The 15,426-nt window shown below is 49.2% G+C and overlaps 1 protein-coding gene across 1 annotated transcript in view; it reads left to right on the top strand.

Annotated features, from left to right (window-relative positions):
* The window catches only part of NT5M (5',3'-nucleotidase, mitochondrial), a 62,108-nt gene extending 49,881 nt beyond the window's left edge, over window positions 1–12,227 (top strand). The window contains exons 4-5 of the mRNA XM_064279407.1: window positions 3,518–3,632; window positions 5,146–12,227. Coding sequence (XP_064135477.1) covers window positions 3,518–3,632; window positions 5,146–5,288 — 258 coding nt within the window. The 3' untranslated portion in view covers window positions 5,289–12,227. The remainder of the gene's footprint in view (window positions 1–3,517; window positions 3,633–5,145) is intronic.
* Window positions 12,228–15,426: the final 3,199 nt, after the last annotated feature.

Genomic DNA, 15,426 nt, shown 5'->3' with positions numbered 1-15,426 from the left:
CTGGCCCTTTGTATGGCCTGGGAAGCTTGAGCTGTACCTGCCTTCCACCCTGGCACTTCAAACCTTCCCTGAGTACCATAGTCTGGCCATGTTAGCATTCTGTCAGTTCCTCAAACACACCCTGTTTCACCTTTAGAACCTCCACACACCGTCTGCTGGAAATGCTCTTCCTCCTCACCTTTTAGATTCAAGGAAACCTGCCTTGATGTACCCTGGCCTGGGTCAGGTTCTCCCAGTACACATTCTTCCAGGTCCTCTGTACTGCTGCTTTGTAGCATTTTCACAAGTGTTACGTAACTAGTAATTTGAACAAATACTTGCTACCTGGCTCTTTAATGAGGGCAGGACCTAGTGTTTCTCTTTTATATTTGTCTCTAATGCTAAAAAGAATGCCACAAAGAATTCATCGCACATATTAGAAACCCATTAAATATTGGTTTAGGTCACCTTTCTTTGAAATGGGCACAAATGTGAATCTCTTCCAGTCAGTTGGCCACGTAGCCGTCTTTCAAATTTCTTGGCATAGACGAGTGAGCCCTTCCAGCACTGCGTGCATTTGTTGAAACATCTCAGTCGATATTCATGGAGCCTTGTTTTTTGCCAGTGCTTTCAGTGCAGGTTTAATACCACCCATTCGTGATCTTATGCTGCCTCCTGAAATGGTTGAACATTGACCAGCTCTATTTGGAACAGTGACTCTGTGTGTTCCTTCCATCTTTTTCTGATGCTTCCTGTGTCATTCAATATTTTGCCATTGAATCCTTCAAAATTGCAATTCAAGGCTTGAATTTTTTCTTCAGTTCTTTCAGCTTGAGAAATGGTAAGCATGTTCTTCCCTTTTGGTTTTCTAACTCCAGGTCTTTGCACATTTCATTACAGTATTTTGTCTTCACAAGCCACCCTTTGCAATCTTCTGTTCAGTTCTTTTACTTCATTATTCCATTCACTTTAGCGACTCTATGTTCAAGAGCAGGTTTCAGAGTCTCTTCTGACATCCATTTTGGTCTTTTCTTTCTCTTCTGTCTTTTTAATGACCCTTTGCTTTCTTCACGCATGATGTCCTTGATGTCATCCCACAACTCGTCTGGTCTTCCATAATTAGGGGAATCTATTCTTGAAATAGTTTCCAAATTCAGGTGGGATACACTCAAGGTTGTATTTTGGTTCTCATGGACTTGTTGTAATTTTCTTCTGCTTCAGCTTAAACTTGCATATGAACAATTGGTGGTCCATTCTGCAGTCAGCTCCGGCCTTGTTCTGACTGATGATATTGAGCTATTTCCTTGTCTCTTTTCACAGATGTAGTTGATTTGATTCCTGTGTTTCCTATCTGGTGAGGTCCAAGTGTATAGTCGCTGTTCGTGTTGTGGTAAAAAGGTATTTGCAATAAATAAGTCTTTGTGACCTTGCAAAATTCTATCATGCACTCTCTGGCACTGTTATTATCACCAATACCATATTTTCCAACTACTGATCCTTCTTTGTAACTTTTGCATTCCAATCACCAATGATTATCAATTCATCTTGATTGCATATTTGATCAATTTCAGACTGCAGAAGTTGGTAAAAATCTTCAATCTCCTCATCTTTGGCATTAGTGATTGGTGCTTAAATTTGAGTAATAGTTGTATTAAGTGGTCTTTCTTGTAGATGTCTGGATATTATCACTGACAGTGTACTTCAGGATAGATTTTGAAATGTTCTTTTTGACAATGAATGCGACACCATTCCTTCTTAATTTGTCATTCAGTCTGTGTCCATTGCAAAGGAAGGTGATCCAACAGAATGGGAAAATACCAAATAGCATTATTAATATCACATACAAATAAAATTTTGCTGAAGATAATTAAAAAACAGTTACAACAGTCCATTGACAGAGAACTGCCAAAAATTCAAGCCGAATTTAGAAGAGGGACGTGGAACGGGGATATTATTGCTGATGTTAGATGGATCCTGGCTGAAAGCAGAGTATACCAGAAAGATGTTTACCTGTGTTTTATTGACTACACAAAGGCATTCAACTGTGGATCATAACAGATTATGGGTAGCATTGTAAAGAATGGGAATTCCGGAACACTTAATTGTGCTTAGGCAGAACCTGTACATAGACCAAGAGGCAGTCATTCGAACAGAACAGGGGTTTAAAATCAGGAAAGGTGTGTGTCAGGGTTATATCTTTTTACCATACTTACTTAATCTGTATGCAGAGCAAATAATCCGAGAAGCTGGAGTATATGAAGAAGAACAGGGCATCAGGATTGGTGGAAGACTCATTGACACATTAACAACCCGTGACATGCAAATGACACAACCTTGCTTGCTGAAAGTGAAGAGGGCTTGAAGCACTTATTGATGAAGATCGAAGACCGCAGTCTTCAGTATGGATTATACCTCAACGTAAAGAAAACAAAAATATTCAGAACTGGACCAGTAAGAAACACGGTAAGTGGAGAAAAGATCGAAGTGTTCAAGGATTTCATCTTACTTGCATCCACAGTTAACACCCAGGACAGCAGCAGTCAAGAAATCAGATGACATATTACATTGGGCACATGTGCTGCAAAAGATCTCTTTAAAGTGTTGAAAAGCAAAGATGTCACTTTGAGAACTAAGATGAGCCTGACCCAAGGCATGGTATTTTCAATCGCCTCATGCATGCGAAAGCTGGACAGTGAATAAGGAGGACCAAAGAGGAATTGATGCCTTTGAATTATGATGTTGGCGGAGAAAATTGAATGTACCATGGACGGTAAGAAAAATAAACAAGTCTGTCTTGGAAGAAGTACAGCCAGAATGCTCCTTGGAAGCAAGGATGGTGAGACATCATCCCGTGTACTTAGGACATGTTATCAGGAGGGAGCAGTCCCTGGAGAAGAACATCATACTTGGTTAGGTAGAGGGTCATTGAAAGAGAGGAAGACCGTCAAGGAGGTGAATTGACACAGTGGCTACAACGGTGGGCTCAAACGTGGCAATGATTGTGAGGATGGCGCAGGACTGGGCAGTGTTTCATTCAGTTGTACATAGGGTGAGTCAGAACTGACTCAGTGGCACCTAACAGCAGCAACAAATATTCATTGCTTGAATGAATGAATGAATGAGTCAATCAGTCGAGGACAGCAGTATGGCAAATTCTGTTCTTTTGAAGATGGGATTGGACCAGGTGATCTGCATGGTGGTTTTAGAAAGTGCCATGTAGCATTATAGATGAAGGGGAAGGTCAGGTCTGGGTTTGAATCGTGATTCTACTGCTTTCTGATTGGGGAACATGGGCAAATCACTTCATCTCTGAACATCAATGTCTTCTACTGTCAAACAGGACAGTTAACATCTTCCTCAGAGCCTGGAGTCTGCCCACCGTGGACCCTCAGTGTCAGGCCCTCTCACTCCCCTTTAGTTCTCAGATTTTAGGACAACCCTCCATCCTCTAGAATGCCTGGGCATTCAGTTCTTGGTCTGTTCCCAGGTCTGATGCCACTTTCTTCTCACCTCCCTTCTCTGGCTGTTCACATTCTAGTATGCCTGGGTGGAGAAGCACTTTGGTCCTGAGTTTCTTGAGCATGTTGTGCTGACTAGAGACAAGACGGTGATCTCTGCTGACCTTCTCATAGATGACCGGCCAGACATAACAGGTAAGGAGCCTGAAGCAGGGGAGGAGTGAACGTAGGGGCCTAGAGTGGGCTTAGTCACATAGGACACAGGTTGCTCTCAACGTTTTCTTTCTGAGTGGTCCCCACTTGGCTGCTTTCTCCCTCCAGCCAGCCCCCATTTCTTTATTAGAGTCTTCCCTGTTGGGAAGACAAGGGTCTTTTCTGCATATAGCCTTGGAAGGGGCTCTAGACTGCAGGTCAGGAGACATGGTCCTGGCCCCAGTCTGGGGCTAGCTTGCTGGGTGGTCCTGGGTGTCACTCTGTACCTCTGGACCCTTGGTTTCCTAATGTAAAATGAGGACTGGACTCGAGCTCCCAATTTTTGCTTCAGCACTATGATCTCCTCTTTTATTTTTCGAAGTAATTGGGATTGAACTTAATGTATGAAACAGGAAAACAAAGCTATTTCTCTGGTTGAAGGTGGGTTAAGTTTGAATTAGTCCCTTTTGCTTACAGGTAACCTCCTCCCAACAAACCAACCAACCGACAACCTTAAACTAGCTTAAAAAGGAGAGGGGGATTTATTGGCTCGGATAACTGAAAATGCAGGAATAGGAGGGCTTTAGGCATGGCTGAATTTAGGAGTCCAAACAATGTTGGTCAAGTTCCGTGTCTTCATCTCTTGGCCCTGCACTCCTCTGGTTTAATGTCCCCTTTGGGCAGGCTCTCTTCTTGGGAGCCATCAGCAGTTTCTAGGTTACGGCCTATTCTCTTGGATGTCCCAGTGGGAGATATAGGCTGTTTATTCCCCAGTGGTTCTTGGAACTGGCTGAGGAAACATGCCTGTCTCTGAAGCAGCCACTGTGTCCAGCAGGTGGCATCCACGGTGTACCCATCCCTGAGTTCAGCGGGGTGGAGCCAGCTCCTCCCAAACCTCCCAGTTTCCCACGGAGAGCCAGGGCAGTGGATGCCAGAGGGGACTGTGACCTTTGGGGGCACAGAGGCCTGCTCAGCCACAGAGAGCAGAGAAGTGGCCTGTGTGAGAGGAGGTGAGGGACTGCAGCCTGGGGCTGAGCTGCTTGTGGCTGCCCCGTGAGGTGTCCTGCATGGGCTGGGCCTCTCTGCTCTGTGTGCTGCTGAAGGACAGCTGGGGAAGTGAGAGGGTGAGCAGAGGCATCTGGCTGCTAGGTGACATAAGTTAGCATGTGAGGCGAGTGGCTTGGCGTACCCGGCTCTGCTTAGGTCCCGAAGCAACAGTAGTGACCGTGAGAATAACAGCTACTGTCATGGAGCACTTTCTGTGTGCGTGTACGTGTGTGTGTGTGCACGAGTGTGTGCGTGTGTGTGCTGCTGGTATGAGAACTGCACATAGATACAGTGTCTCATTCGTTCTCACACCACCCTGTGGGAGATGGGCTGGTGCAGTTGCCACTTTATGGAGCAGTCCAGAGAGGAGAAACACTTGCCAGGGAGGCAGCAGAGCTGGGTTTTGACCTGGGCGCTCTCCCCCCAGAGCACCAAGTCCCTGGACTCAGTCCTGCTTCCCTGCCCACAGGGGCTGAAGCGAACCCCAGCTGGGAGCATGTCCTCTTCACAGCCTGCCACAACCAGCACCTGCAGTTGTCACCCCCCAGCCGCAGGCTGCACTCGTGGACGGATGACTGGAAGGCCATTCTGGACAGCAAGCGTCCCCGCTGAGCCGGACCGTGCCATGGGTTCCTCGGAGGGACAAGTTGCAGGGCTCCCAGCTCGGGGCACATAGGGCCAGTGCTCCGGGCTGCGTGGGCCCCTCTGCAGATATCCTGGGCCAAGATGACCTTGCTCTGCACATCTCTACCTTCCCTGCCCTGCTAGGCCTTAAACTGATCCCTGGCAGGGCTGGGCCCCTGGACCTTGGGACAAAGACACGGGCACCCAAGCAGTTCTGGCCAGCCATAGGCAGTGGGCCTTCATGCTGCCAGATCCCAGGGACTTAAAACAGGGGGAAGGCTGAGGGGCCTGGTCAAAGGGCCAGCAGCCCCTCTCCAGCCCCACAGATAAGTTCTCTAAGGGGTCAGGGCCCTGGAAAACATGGTCCCCTCTTGGGGGGCCCACCATGCTCGCCACAAAGTCCCAGGAGTGTGGTGACTACTGTACTTCACAGCGCTGGGTGATGATGAGTGGGCCTGGGTGGGAGAAGCCCCTGTTCAACCACAGTGGCTTCCTGCGTCCACCTGAACCTCCTGCCTGGGCTCCCCACCATCTGCTATGTGTTCAGCAAACACTTGTCGAGTGCCAGTTGCCACCAGGCTCGGTGCTGGAAAGTGGTGCATGACCCTACCTCGACTAGCTCCAAGGTTTCCCACACCTCGGTCCCCAGAGCCCATATGGGGCCCAGCAAAGGGGAGACAGGCTCAAACATTTGTTGAATACATGAAAAATAAATGCTGTTCTCATATAGCCCGAGGCTGTGGGTGGTGGCCTCCTTTGCCTCCCACCCCCCAGCCTCAACTGCACACTTGTAAGTATCTGGGTGATCCCACTGCACTGAGGAGAGAGGGGGAAGAGGGGCGTGGCTCCAGCATCCTCTTCAGCATCCCCTGCCTTGCTCACCTGGTTGCTCTGCTCTTGTCAAATGTCAAGATTACCCTTTGAACTCACCAGATATACTCAGGGCTGTAGGATACCCTAAAAGGAGCAGCATGGAAGGAAATACCATCCAATCTGTTGGAAAAGCAGGTGCGTGTGACCCGGGTCACAGATCCAGGTGTGTAAGAAGTGTTTGTTTATGTTCCTGTGACAGCCCAGTTCCTGTTGGAGCCCCTGTTCTGCAAAAGTATCTATCAGTTCACCCACACCCCTGGCATGCCCTCTTCACCAGCACTCATCCGCACCAAGGTGCTGAGCATTGGGATACCCAGTGTTGTCCTTGTTGCTCCACTAGGCTGTCCCTGTGTCCATCAGGTCTCTCATCCCGGTCCGTGCAGGTCACAGCTGTGCCCTGTCCACTGTCCTCTGAGCCATGTCCTTGGGAGTGAGTACTCTGAGGCTGTCTCATGACATGCCACGCGGCCATTCCTGTGCTGTTTCTCCCTGCCTCCTTAGAGGATGGGAGAAATCTGGTCTTCTGTGGACTCTGCAGAGGAAGGGCACTCCTTTGGGTCCCCACAAACCTGTCAGGAACTCAGGGTGCGGCAGGATGGTTAGGCTGCCTGTTCCGCGGTTGGGGCAGATGACTCCTTGCCCCCTCCTGCTGGGGACAAGGTGTTGCTGGCAGCGTGCAGGGGCTGCCTTGCTGAGGTCCCACCTGAGGAGGAAGTGAGGTGGGTTCTCAGCAGATGCTGGCTGACCCTTCTGAACACTGCCCTGGGAAGTGTAGCCTCAAGTTGGGCAAGCCTGGAGTATCTGCACCGGGCACAAGGGAAGGTGTCAGGTGACTTAGTCTAGTGCTGCTATAACAGAAGTACCACAAGTGGATGGCTTTAACAAAGAGAAATTTATTCTCTCATAGTCTAATAGGTTACAAGTCCAAATTCAGGGCATCTGCTCCAGGAGAAGGCTTTCTCTCTGTTGTCTCTGGAGGAAGGTCCTTGTCCTCGATCTTCCTGTGGTCAAGGAGTTTCTCAGGTGCAGGGACCCTCTGCTCCTGGTGCTGCTTTCTTGGTATGAGGCCCCCATGTCTCTCTGCTTGCTTCTCTCTATTATATTTCAAGAGATAGCCTCAAGACACAATCCGATCACATAGGTTGAGTCCTGCCTCACTAACACAACTGCCGCCCTTCCTCCCTCATTAACATCATAGAGGCAGGATTCGCTACATATAGGAGAATTACACAGTACCAGGAATCATGGCCCAGCCCAACTGATACACATGTTTTTGGGGGGACATAATTCAACCCATGACATTGGGTAGTGGCTCTGACGTCGCTTCCTGGGCTCAAAATCCCAGCCCCTCCAACTTCCTAGCTGTGCCATCGGAGGTGACATTCCTGAGTAACCTCTGTGTCCTCATTGGAGAAGGTATATGACAATCTTTTCTTAATAGGGCTGTCAGGTCAAATGAATGATGTGGGTTGAGTATGCACTCTTGTGTTAGGTGTTACTGTCATTTTCTTCTTGACAACAACCCCATGAGGTCAGTAGGATTCTTGCTTTGTGGATGAGGAGATGGCCCAGAGAGGTTTGGTAAGTTCCGAAGACCACACTGGAAGTAGGAGACCTTTCAAAGTCAGGTCAGTCTCACACGGTGTTGTTTATGAAATGATCCTTTTAGCCACGTGGCCTTTTCTTCAAGCAAAATCTCCCGTGCAAGTGCAATATATAAAAGACAGGAACCAGATCTCTGTGGGGACCTGAGCCTGCCTGCTGCTTTTCTTTTCTGCTCCTCGCTGCTCCCAGAAGCCCAAAAGGGGTCCTGCAGCATTTCCTGTGCTCCCTCAGGGCACCTTGCAGACCACTGTCCCATATCAGAACTAGGTATGAACTTTAAGCAGGTAAACAAAAACAAAACAAAAAAACAAACCTGTTGCCATCGAGTTGATTCCGACTCACAGTGACCGTATACGACAGAGTAGAACTGCCCTACAAGGTTTCCAAGGCATGGCTGGTGGATTCGAACTGCCGACCCCTTGGCCAGCAGCTGTAGCTCTTAACCACTATGCCACCAGGGTTGCCTTTAAATAGGTACTTCTCAGTAATTCCTTAGAATAAGTATTTGTTGAGTGTTATACCAGTGAACCTTTTACTAGCCATTCTGGGATGTAAAGATGGTCTTGGTGGTTTAGTGATAGAATTCTTGCCTTCCATGCAGAAAACCCATGATCTATGCTGAACAGGTTTCAGCAGAACTTGCAGACTAAGGGTAGGAAGAAACGCCTGGCAACCTACAACTGAAAGCCAGTGGAAACCCTATGGATTGTCACGGTCCAGTCTGTAACCAATCATGGGGATGGTGCAGGACCAGGCAACATTTAGTTCTGTTGTGTATAGGGTTACCATGAGTCAGGGGTTGACTTGATGGCAGCTTACAACAACATGGGACAGAAACTTAAGACGCCATTTCTTAAAAGAGGCTTGCCGTCTTGTTGGGGTACCAGATGAGCATGTAATACCCCTCCTCTGCCACTGTGAGTCATTCTCTTTATGCTTTTGAACAGGCTTGCTTGAGAGAAGCTTGCCAACATGTTCCCAGCACCTAGACGTCGTTCTATCACATTCTTTTAAGTACTTAATCTCAATGGCCAGGTACCCTGAGTCCCCCAGTGGAGCAGGTGACAGTCTAACCAGCTGTGTCACTGCTGCATAACAAGGTCACCAATCTCCCAGTCTGGGGTGGGGACTCTACTGTCCCACATCCTACCTCAGCTGGTCCATGGTCATGGGCTGTCACTTGCAGCACCTCATTGCGGGCACCAGGCTTTCACTTCCTGTCAGAAACTCAAACCTACTTCCTGAGCAGAGCTCATGCAGATCTTGTCAAAAGACGAGACCTACCCTTTGAACTTCCTGGGAGTGCTCGGGGTTGTAGGAGTAGGGCCCTGAAAGCATCAGCATGTAAGAAAATACCTTCTGGTTGGACAGAATTTCCAGTCTGTCAAGGAAACAAGCGTGGAGGCAGGTGGGTCAAATGGTGATCAGGGATTCTCTGTGTGTCAGACTGTCTCTAGTTGCTAACCCTGACTGACTAGCTTGCAGATTCCCCAGGTGACAGAGTAGCTGGTATTAACATCTCCAAGCCCTTAGCAAGAAGCAGCTGTGGTCCTTGGCTTACAGGAATGGGAGAGGGTTCCAAATAAGGCAGACTGCAGGAATGGGGGAGTGTTTCAAATAAGGCAAAGTCAACATGCCTGTGTACACAGCAAGTGCTCCAAAGTGCCAAGTGGTGGTGACATTAACAAGTCTAATAGCAACCCTGTGTGATGTGTGATTATCCACATCTTAGGTGAAGAAAAAGGTTCAGAGAGGTTGGGTGATATAACCTAGTCAGTGAGCAGAACTGGGGGCACTAGCACAGGTATATATGGGTTCCACACAGGGTCTGCCCACAGGCTAGGGTGATGACTTACCTAGAGGACAGACCTAAGAACTAATCTCACAAAGTGACATTTACCCCCAGCATTTGTGTCTGATTTGAGTTTAAATGCACAAGGTGGGACGGGTTTGTGGCCCTGGGACAAGCTGCCATTCACAAGCCCGTGTGCTGGGTGTTGTACGTGGTTAGAAAGAGCTTGGCAGTAGCCACAGGTGCACGTGGTGGGTGGCTGGCACAGGAGTGGGGTGCCTTGTCACTGAGGTATGTGCTGGAATCCTGGAGTGTGGAGGGGATGCGGCCTCAGATGCAGGATGTTGCCAACAGTGCTTTGAGGTCCCTCTCAGCACCCAGATTTTGTGCTGTGAATCTTAATGTGGGCCACTCTGTTTCTTCTTCTGTGATCATAACCATATCCTAACCCCGCCTTTGCCGCCTCACAACGGAGTGTCTTTATAAGGGGCCTGAGTGGTAGAAAAGGTGGTAGTGAGATGAGGCAGTGCTTGGTTCCCCTCCAGTACGAGATGGCCACAGCCTCTGTTCCCTCAGGCAGAATGGAGACGAACAGCGCCCAATTCAAGGGCTGCTGCAAGAGTTGCACGAGGCAGTGAGCCAAGAGGTGCTCGGTAAGTGGTACCATCACTAACAAGTGTCATTGTTTTTGTAAAATGGGCTGATAAGCAGTATCTGCCTCAGAGTACCTGGCACACAGGAAAAAGCTCAAAAGATGGTAACGGAGAGGATGTGGAAGGCAAAGATGAGGAGGGTATTACGGGAAATTGTGGGTTTCTCTCTCATATACGTGGTGTGGAAGTGGAATTCTCTAAGTTGGCTTGGGGTTTTAGGGCAGAAAGTATATTCACTTTTCTGGGTTGTGGTTCCCCCCATTAATTGGTATCTATTCCAATATAAGAACAACAGCACCCACTTATTTAACATTTGTTGTATCTTGGACACTGTGGCGTAGTGGTTAAGAGTTTGGCTGCTAACCAAAAGGTTGGCAGTTCAAACCCACCAGCTGCTCCTAGGAAACCCCATGGGGCACTTCTACTGCAGGGTCACCATGAGTCGGAATCGACTTGATAGCTGTGAGTTTGGTTTTTTGGTTGGACGCTGTGATAAGCACTTGCCTTTGCCTTATAACCATCCTTGCCAGCTAGTTCCCATTTAGCTGACCAAGGTAATGCATCTAGTTGGCGGTGCAGCCAGGATTTTAACCCAGGCAGCTGTACTCCAGGGCTTAATGCTTGTAACCACTAAGCACTGTCCTCAGAGCCAGAATTCTACAAAGATCAGGTGTCCATGGTTAAAGCAGCGTTGCGGGTCAGGAGCTGGGCTACCTATCTGTTCGTAGGTGAGGAATATCCAGGCATTCCAGGTCAGAGCCAGGAAGGCCACTGGATGGCAGCCAGCCAGCAGCAGAAACTATAGGGCACATGGAGAGGAGACCAGAGCTGAGGAGTTCCTAGAAACCAGGAGGGTAGGGCACAGCTGAGGTAGCCCTCAATTGCATGCCCCGAGTAAAGAAAAGGAGGAGGGAGAATTACCGAGCTCCCATTGTGTGCCAGGTGCTCACACAGATAATGGAGAGAGCACTTTGTAAACCGTCCTAGTGCCATGATTTACCAGTTTCCTAACCTGCAGTCCTGCCATGCCCATCGTGTCAAGGTGAGATCAGGCAGGCATTGCCTAGAACAGAGAGTCCCCTGGGTAAGGAAGAAGGAGGATATGACTTGGGGGAAATTCCACTAGAAAGAAAGTGGCCCAGAGGATGGTTCTGAGGGGCTGGGGCTAGAGTGAGGATGAGCCAGGTCCCTGGGAAGGGAGTACCTCCCACACCCACTGTTGGAGTTAGTCAAAAGTGTGTGTGGGGAGGGTGAGCAAGATGTTGGCAATGCCAATAGAAAGCCCAGCTGGTTGAGGTAGACTGAGAACATGGGACTGGTTCCACACAGCATGGGAATGGTAGAAACAAGGCCCTGTCTTCTCCCTCCCTTGTGGAAAGAATCCTGACTCTTCTGAAGAGATGCTGGCTGGGCAGCTTTGGTAGGCTGTCACCAAGGGGAGGAGCAGGGTGCACAAGGGTCCTGGGGCTGAGGCTGCAGGTTGGACTACCCAGCCTGGAGCCAAGAGGATGCTGTAGCTAGACCTCAGGGGAACTGTGGCTTTGGTGGGAGGCAAGGCAGGGCATGCAGTGGTTGGCTATCACCCAGGCTGGACCAAGAGCAGACTCCTTGTTACCCACCGTGGGTGCTCAGCAGTGGGTGCAGGGGATATAGAGGCTGACACCTGATACCAGGTGACATGAGTCACTCCCCATGACAGGAGCTTCCCCTGGATCCAGATGTCGCTTTGGGGGAAGAAAATGAGAGGAGGTAACAGTTCCTGTACGGAATGGGAACTTTGGACTGTCTAAAGACTTACCTGAAAGAGCCAGACTTAGATTGAAGAAGACCATCTTAAGTGGAAAGAGACTGGATTTTAAATTGACAGCTTTTTCAGAAACGGTGATTAGTTAATAGACGATAATGCTTACTTGCACATCTGAGTTTAGTGCATACATTTTGATTTTGTTACACACATCCGTTATCTCATGAAAAAAAAAAAAACAAGGACACCCCTGGGAAATGTTGTCATCTCTAAGAAACTGGGGCTTACAGAGATCAGGTGGCATGCCTGGGAGCGCACAGGGAGAGGGCTGGTGGGAACTCAGCCCTGAGCCTGAGCCAATAGGCAGCCTGCGCAGTGGGAGGGGCACTGCAGGCAGCCTGGAGACTGGGAGCGAGGCCGGTTTTGCCCTACACTTGTACGACGTTGGCCAAGTCACCTCAAAGGCTGACAGTTTCTTCTGAAAAAACAAGAGGAAGGGTTGAAGGGCATAGGGATGTTATTCCAGAGAGTTGCTGCTACATCAAGGAAACAGACTTGTCCTGTAAAACAAGGTGCTGGGCTCAATGTTGGGAGCCCCAGGTAGGGGACGAAGGGGTGAGCTCAGGAGAGCTGGGAGGTTCTCACAACCAGAGAGCAAGGTTCCTTCCTGCCCGCCTTGCTGCTTTTCCTAGTTTGGCCACAAGGTGGCAGCACAGCCCATTGAAATTGACTAGAGGCGTGTGTGAGAGAGAGTGTGGGATGTCCTAAGTTCTCCTCTTGCCCTCCTGGACCAACTGCTTTTCCTGTCTCCCCCACCCCAGGTGCTGATGGGCCCTGGGTGTCAGGCCAAGGACCTGAGTGCCATCTGCCAGGATAGGGATCTTACCCCAGGCAGCCTCTCCACCACCCCCGCAGGTGGGAAATCTTATCTCCACCCACAAACTTCAAACCCCAAAGCCCTCAAGGCCTGAAAAGTCTGTAGGTTGTGGAGACCCCTAGAGGCTCCTGTGATGTCTGCAAGAGTGAGTCAGTCTTGAGCTGTGCTGATGGCCCACATTGCATTGAGAACACAGTGGGAACCCCTTAGTTTAGCACTCAAGGAAGACCCTTCATGTCCTGCCCTGTTCATACCACATCCCTCAGATGCATCAGGCTTCTTGGAGCTCGTTGGTTGTGTCCTACCTCTTTCACCTGGAGCTCCCCCACCAACCTTGGCCTCAACTTGCCCATCTGCCTCCCCGAGCCCCCACACGACTGTGGGAGTGCAGGGTAGGTCTGACAGCAGCTGCCCTTGCAGGTTTTACGTCCTGGGTTCTGGGCTGAGGGCGACCTGCGGTCTTCAGAGAGGGAGGACATGCCCCGAGCCCTGGCCTCCAGCGCCTACGGACTCGCCTTTTCTTCTTAGCTCTGAAGCGTTACACCAGCACATGCCAGCTGTGATGAAATAACGCTTAAGGTCAGAAATGTGTACGAGTAGGAGCCAAAATCCCTGTTTAGGGAGCATCTCAGTCCTGTTGACAATTTGGATTGGGAAAAAAAAATCTTTGACTAGATTTGGCAAAGCTGACTGGGGAGCAACATGCTTGGGAACATAAAATTTAGGAGCCAGGAGAGAAGTGGAGCTGAGGAGGTGCAGGCCAGAGCTGTCAGCCTGACCTGCAGCTCACTAGCCACATGGCCTTGACGACTGCACCTCAGTTTTCTCTCCTGTGAAAGTAGAGGTAGAGCAGATGGACTCAGGCCACTGTCCAGGAGCTGCAGTTTGCACACGACCACCTGGTGGCGCCAGAGCAGCAGCTTTGGCTGCTCAACTCCCTGTCTTTCCTGTCTGGGGGGGTCCTCCCAAGCTACTTGGCAGCCCTGGGGCCTGCTGGTCAGCCTGTTTGTTCCAAGTGTGGGCCTAGGTTCCGATCCCATGCTGCTCTCCACCACACATGGCCCTCTAACAACTCTGTGGACATGCCTGGAAACTTCTGGGTGTAGGGCCTGGCTATATGCAGAGGGAGGCCTCAGGGACTGCTGGCCGAGGGAGTGGGAATTTCAGGTCAGTCCTAAGAAAGACTCTTTTGTCTTGAAAACATGCTGAGTGAGAGAAACCAGACACAGAAGGACAAACATTGTCTAATCCCACTTGTAGGAAATAACCTAAAACAGACAAATATACAGAGACAGAAAGTAGAAGAGAGGTTACCAGGGGTCAGGGGGCCAGGGGGGAGTTACTACTTAATTGGTACAGAGTTTCTGTTTGAGATGATGAAAAAGCTCTGGTAGTAGATAATGATGATGGTTGCACAACATAATTTTAAACTTAAAAATGGTTAAAATGAAAATCTTGTATATGTTTTATCACAAAGTAAATATATGTATGTACGTGCGTATGTGTGTGTGTGTGTATATATATAAAATAAAACATATTTCTTTAAGGGGTATTTGCATTACAACCCTCACCTAAAAAAACAAAGTCTTAATGGGGGATTTCAGCTCCCGAGACAGGCCAGGAGGGAGGTCGAGGGTCCTGGATGGCCCTGGCTAAGGGAGCATACAGGTGCTCAAAGACCCACATGGACCCTGTTCTCATGGGGAGTTGTCCCTGTGTGTGCCATCTGTTGGTGTTCCCACCCTTCACTTGTCTCGTTTCCTTTATGAGGTGCTCCGTACAGACCAGAGTTTGCTAACTGGTGGCCCTCAGCCACGTTCTGTTTGGCACCTTTGGCCCAGTGTTCTGCCTGTCACTCCTGAGTGTGCTCTCCAGGACTCAGTCCCCACCTCTGCCTGACACATTTGTGTTATCGTCTGGCCCCTAGTGGCATTTGAGTCTGTGACCTCTGCCTCTAAACAGGCATGCTGTTGTTTCCTGCCATGCCCCCAACATTTCCCCACTTGAACTCCCCCTTCCCTGGCCTGCAATTCCCTCCTTTTTCTCGCCACTTCTTTCAAGTCGTATCCCTCTTCTAGGTCCTGCTGTTCCTGTCTTTCTCCAGAAAGCCCTTGCAGACGTCCCCCGACTCCCACACCTGAGATATTTCTCTCTTCTGACCCTTAAAACACTGATGATCTGAACCACTCACTTCAAACTTAGAGTGTAGCGGGGGAGTTTACCAGCTAGTGGGGAAACAGAAGTGGGAGAAAGAGGGAGAAGACTCCATGCCAGACACTTTCTGCATTATGTCATGAATCTTCCCAGGTGACTCTAAGATAAAGATAAACTCATTTTAGTTTTGTGAAAATTGAAGCTGGAAAATTGGAGCCCAGGTTCTGCTTGACTCCAAAGACCATGCCATTCCTGCCATCCACAACTGCCTATATGGAGCTCGATGCCCTGTACCTTGAGGCCACAAAAATTAGGAAGCTCATTGGCATATAAGAAATAGGGCGATGACTGGACTGAGACATCTTAAGTCTCCCGTTATTCTCCCAAAACCCTAGAAATGACAGAAAATATATGTATTTACAATCCAT

This window comes from Loxodonta africana, chromosome 2 (genome assembly GCF_030014295.1).
Source record: "Loxodonta africana isolate mLoxAfr1 chromosome 2, mLoxAfr1.hap2, whole genome shotgun sequence".
In the NCBI taxonomy this organism is placed as follows: Eukaryota; Metazoa; Chordata; class Mammalia; order Proboscidea; family Elephantidae; genus Loxodonta; species Loxodonta africana.
This window is presented reverse-complemented; position numbering and strand designations above follow the sequence as displayed.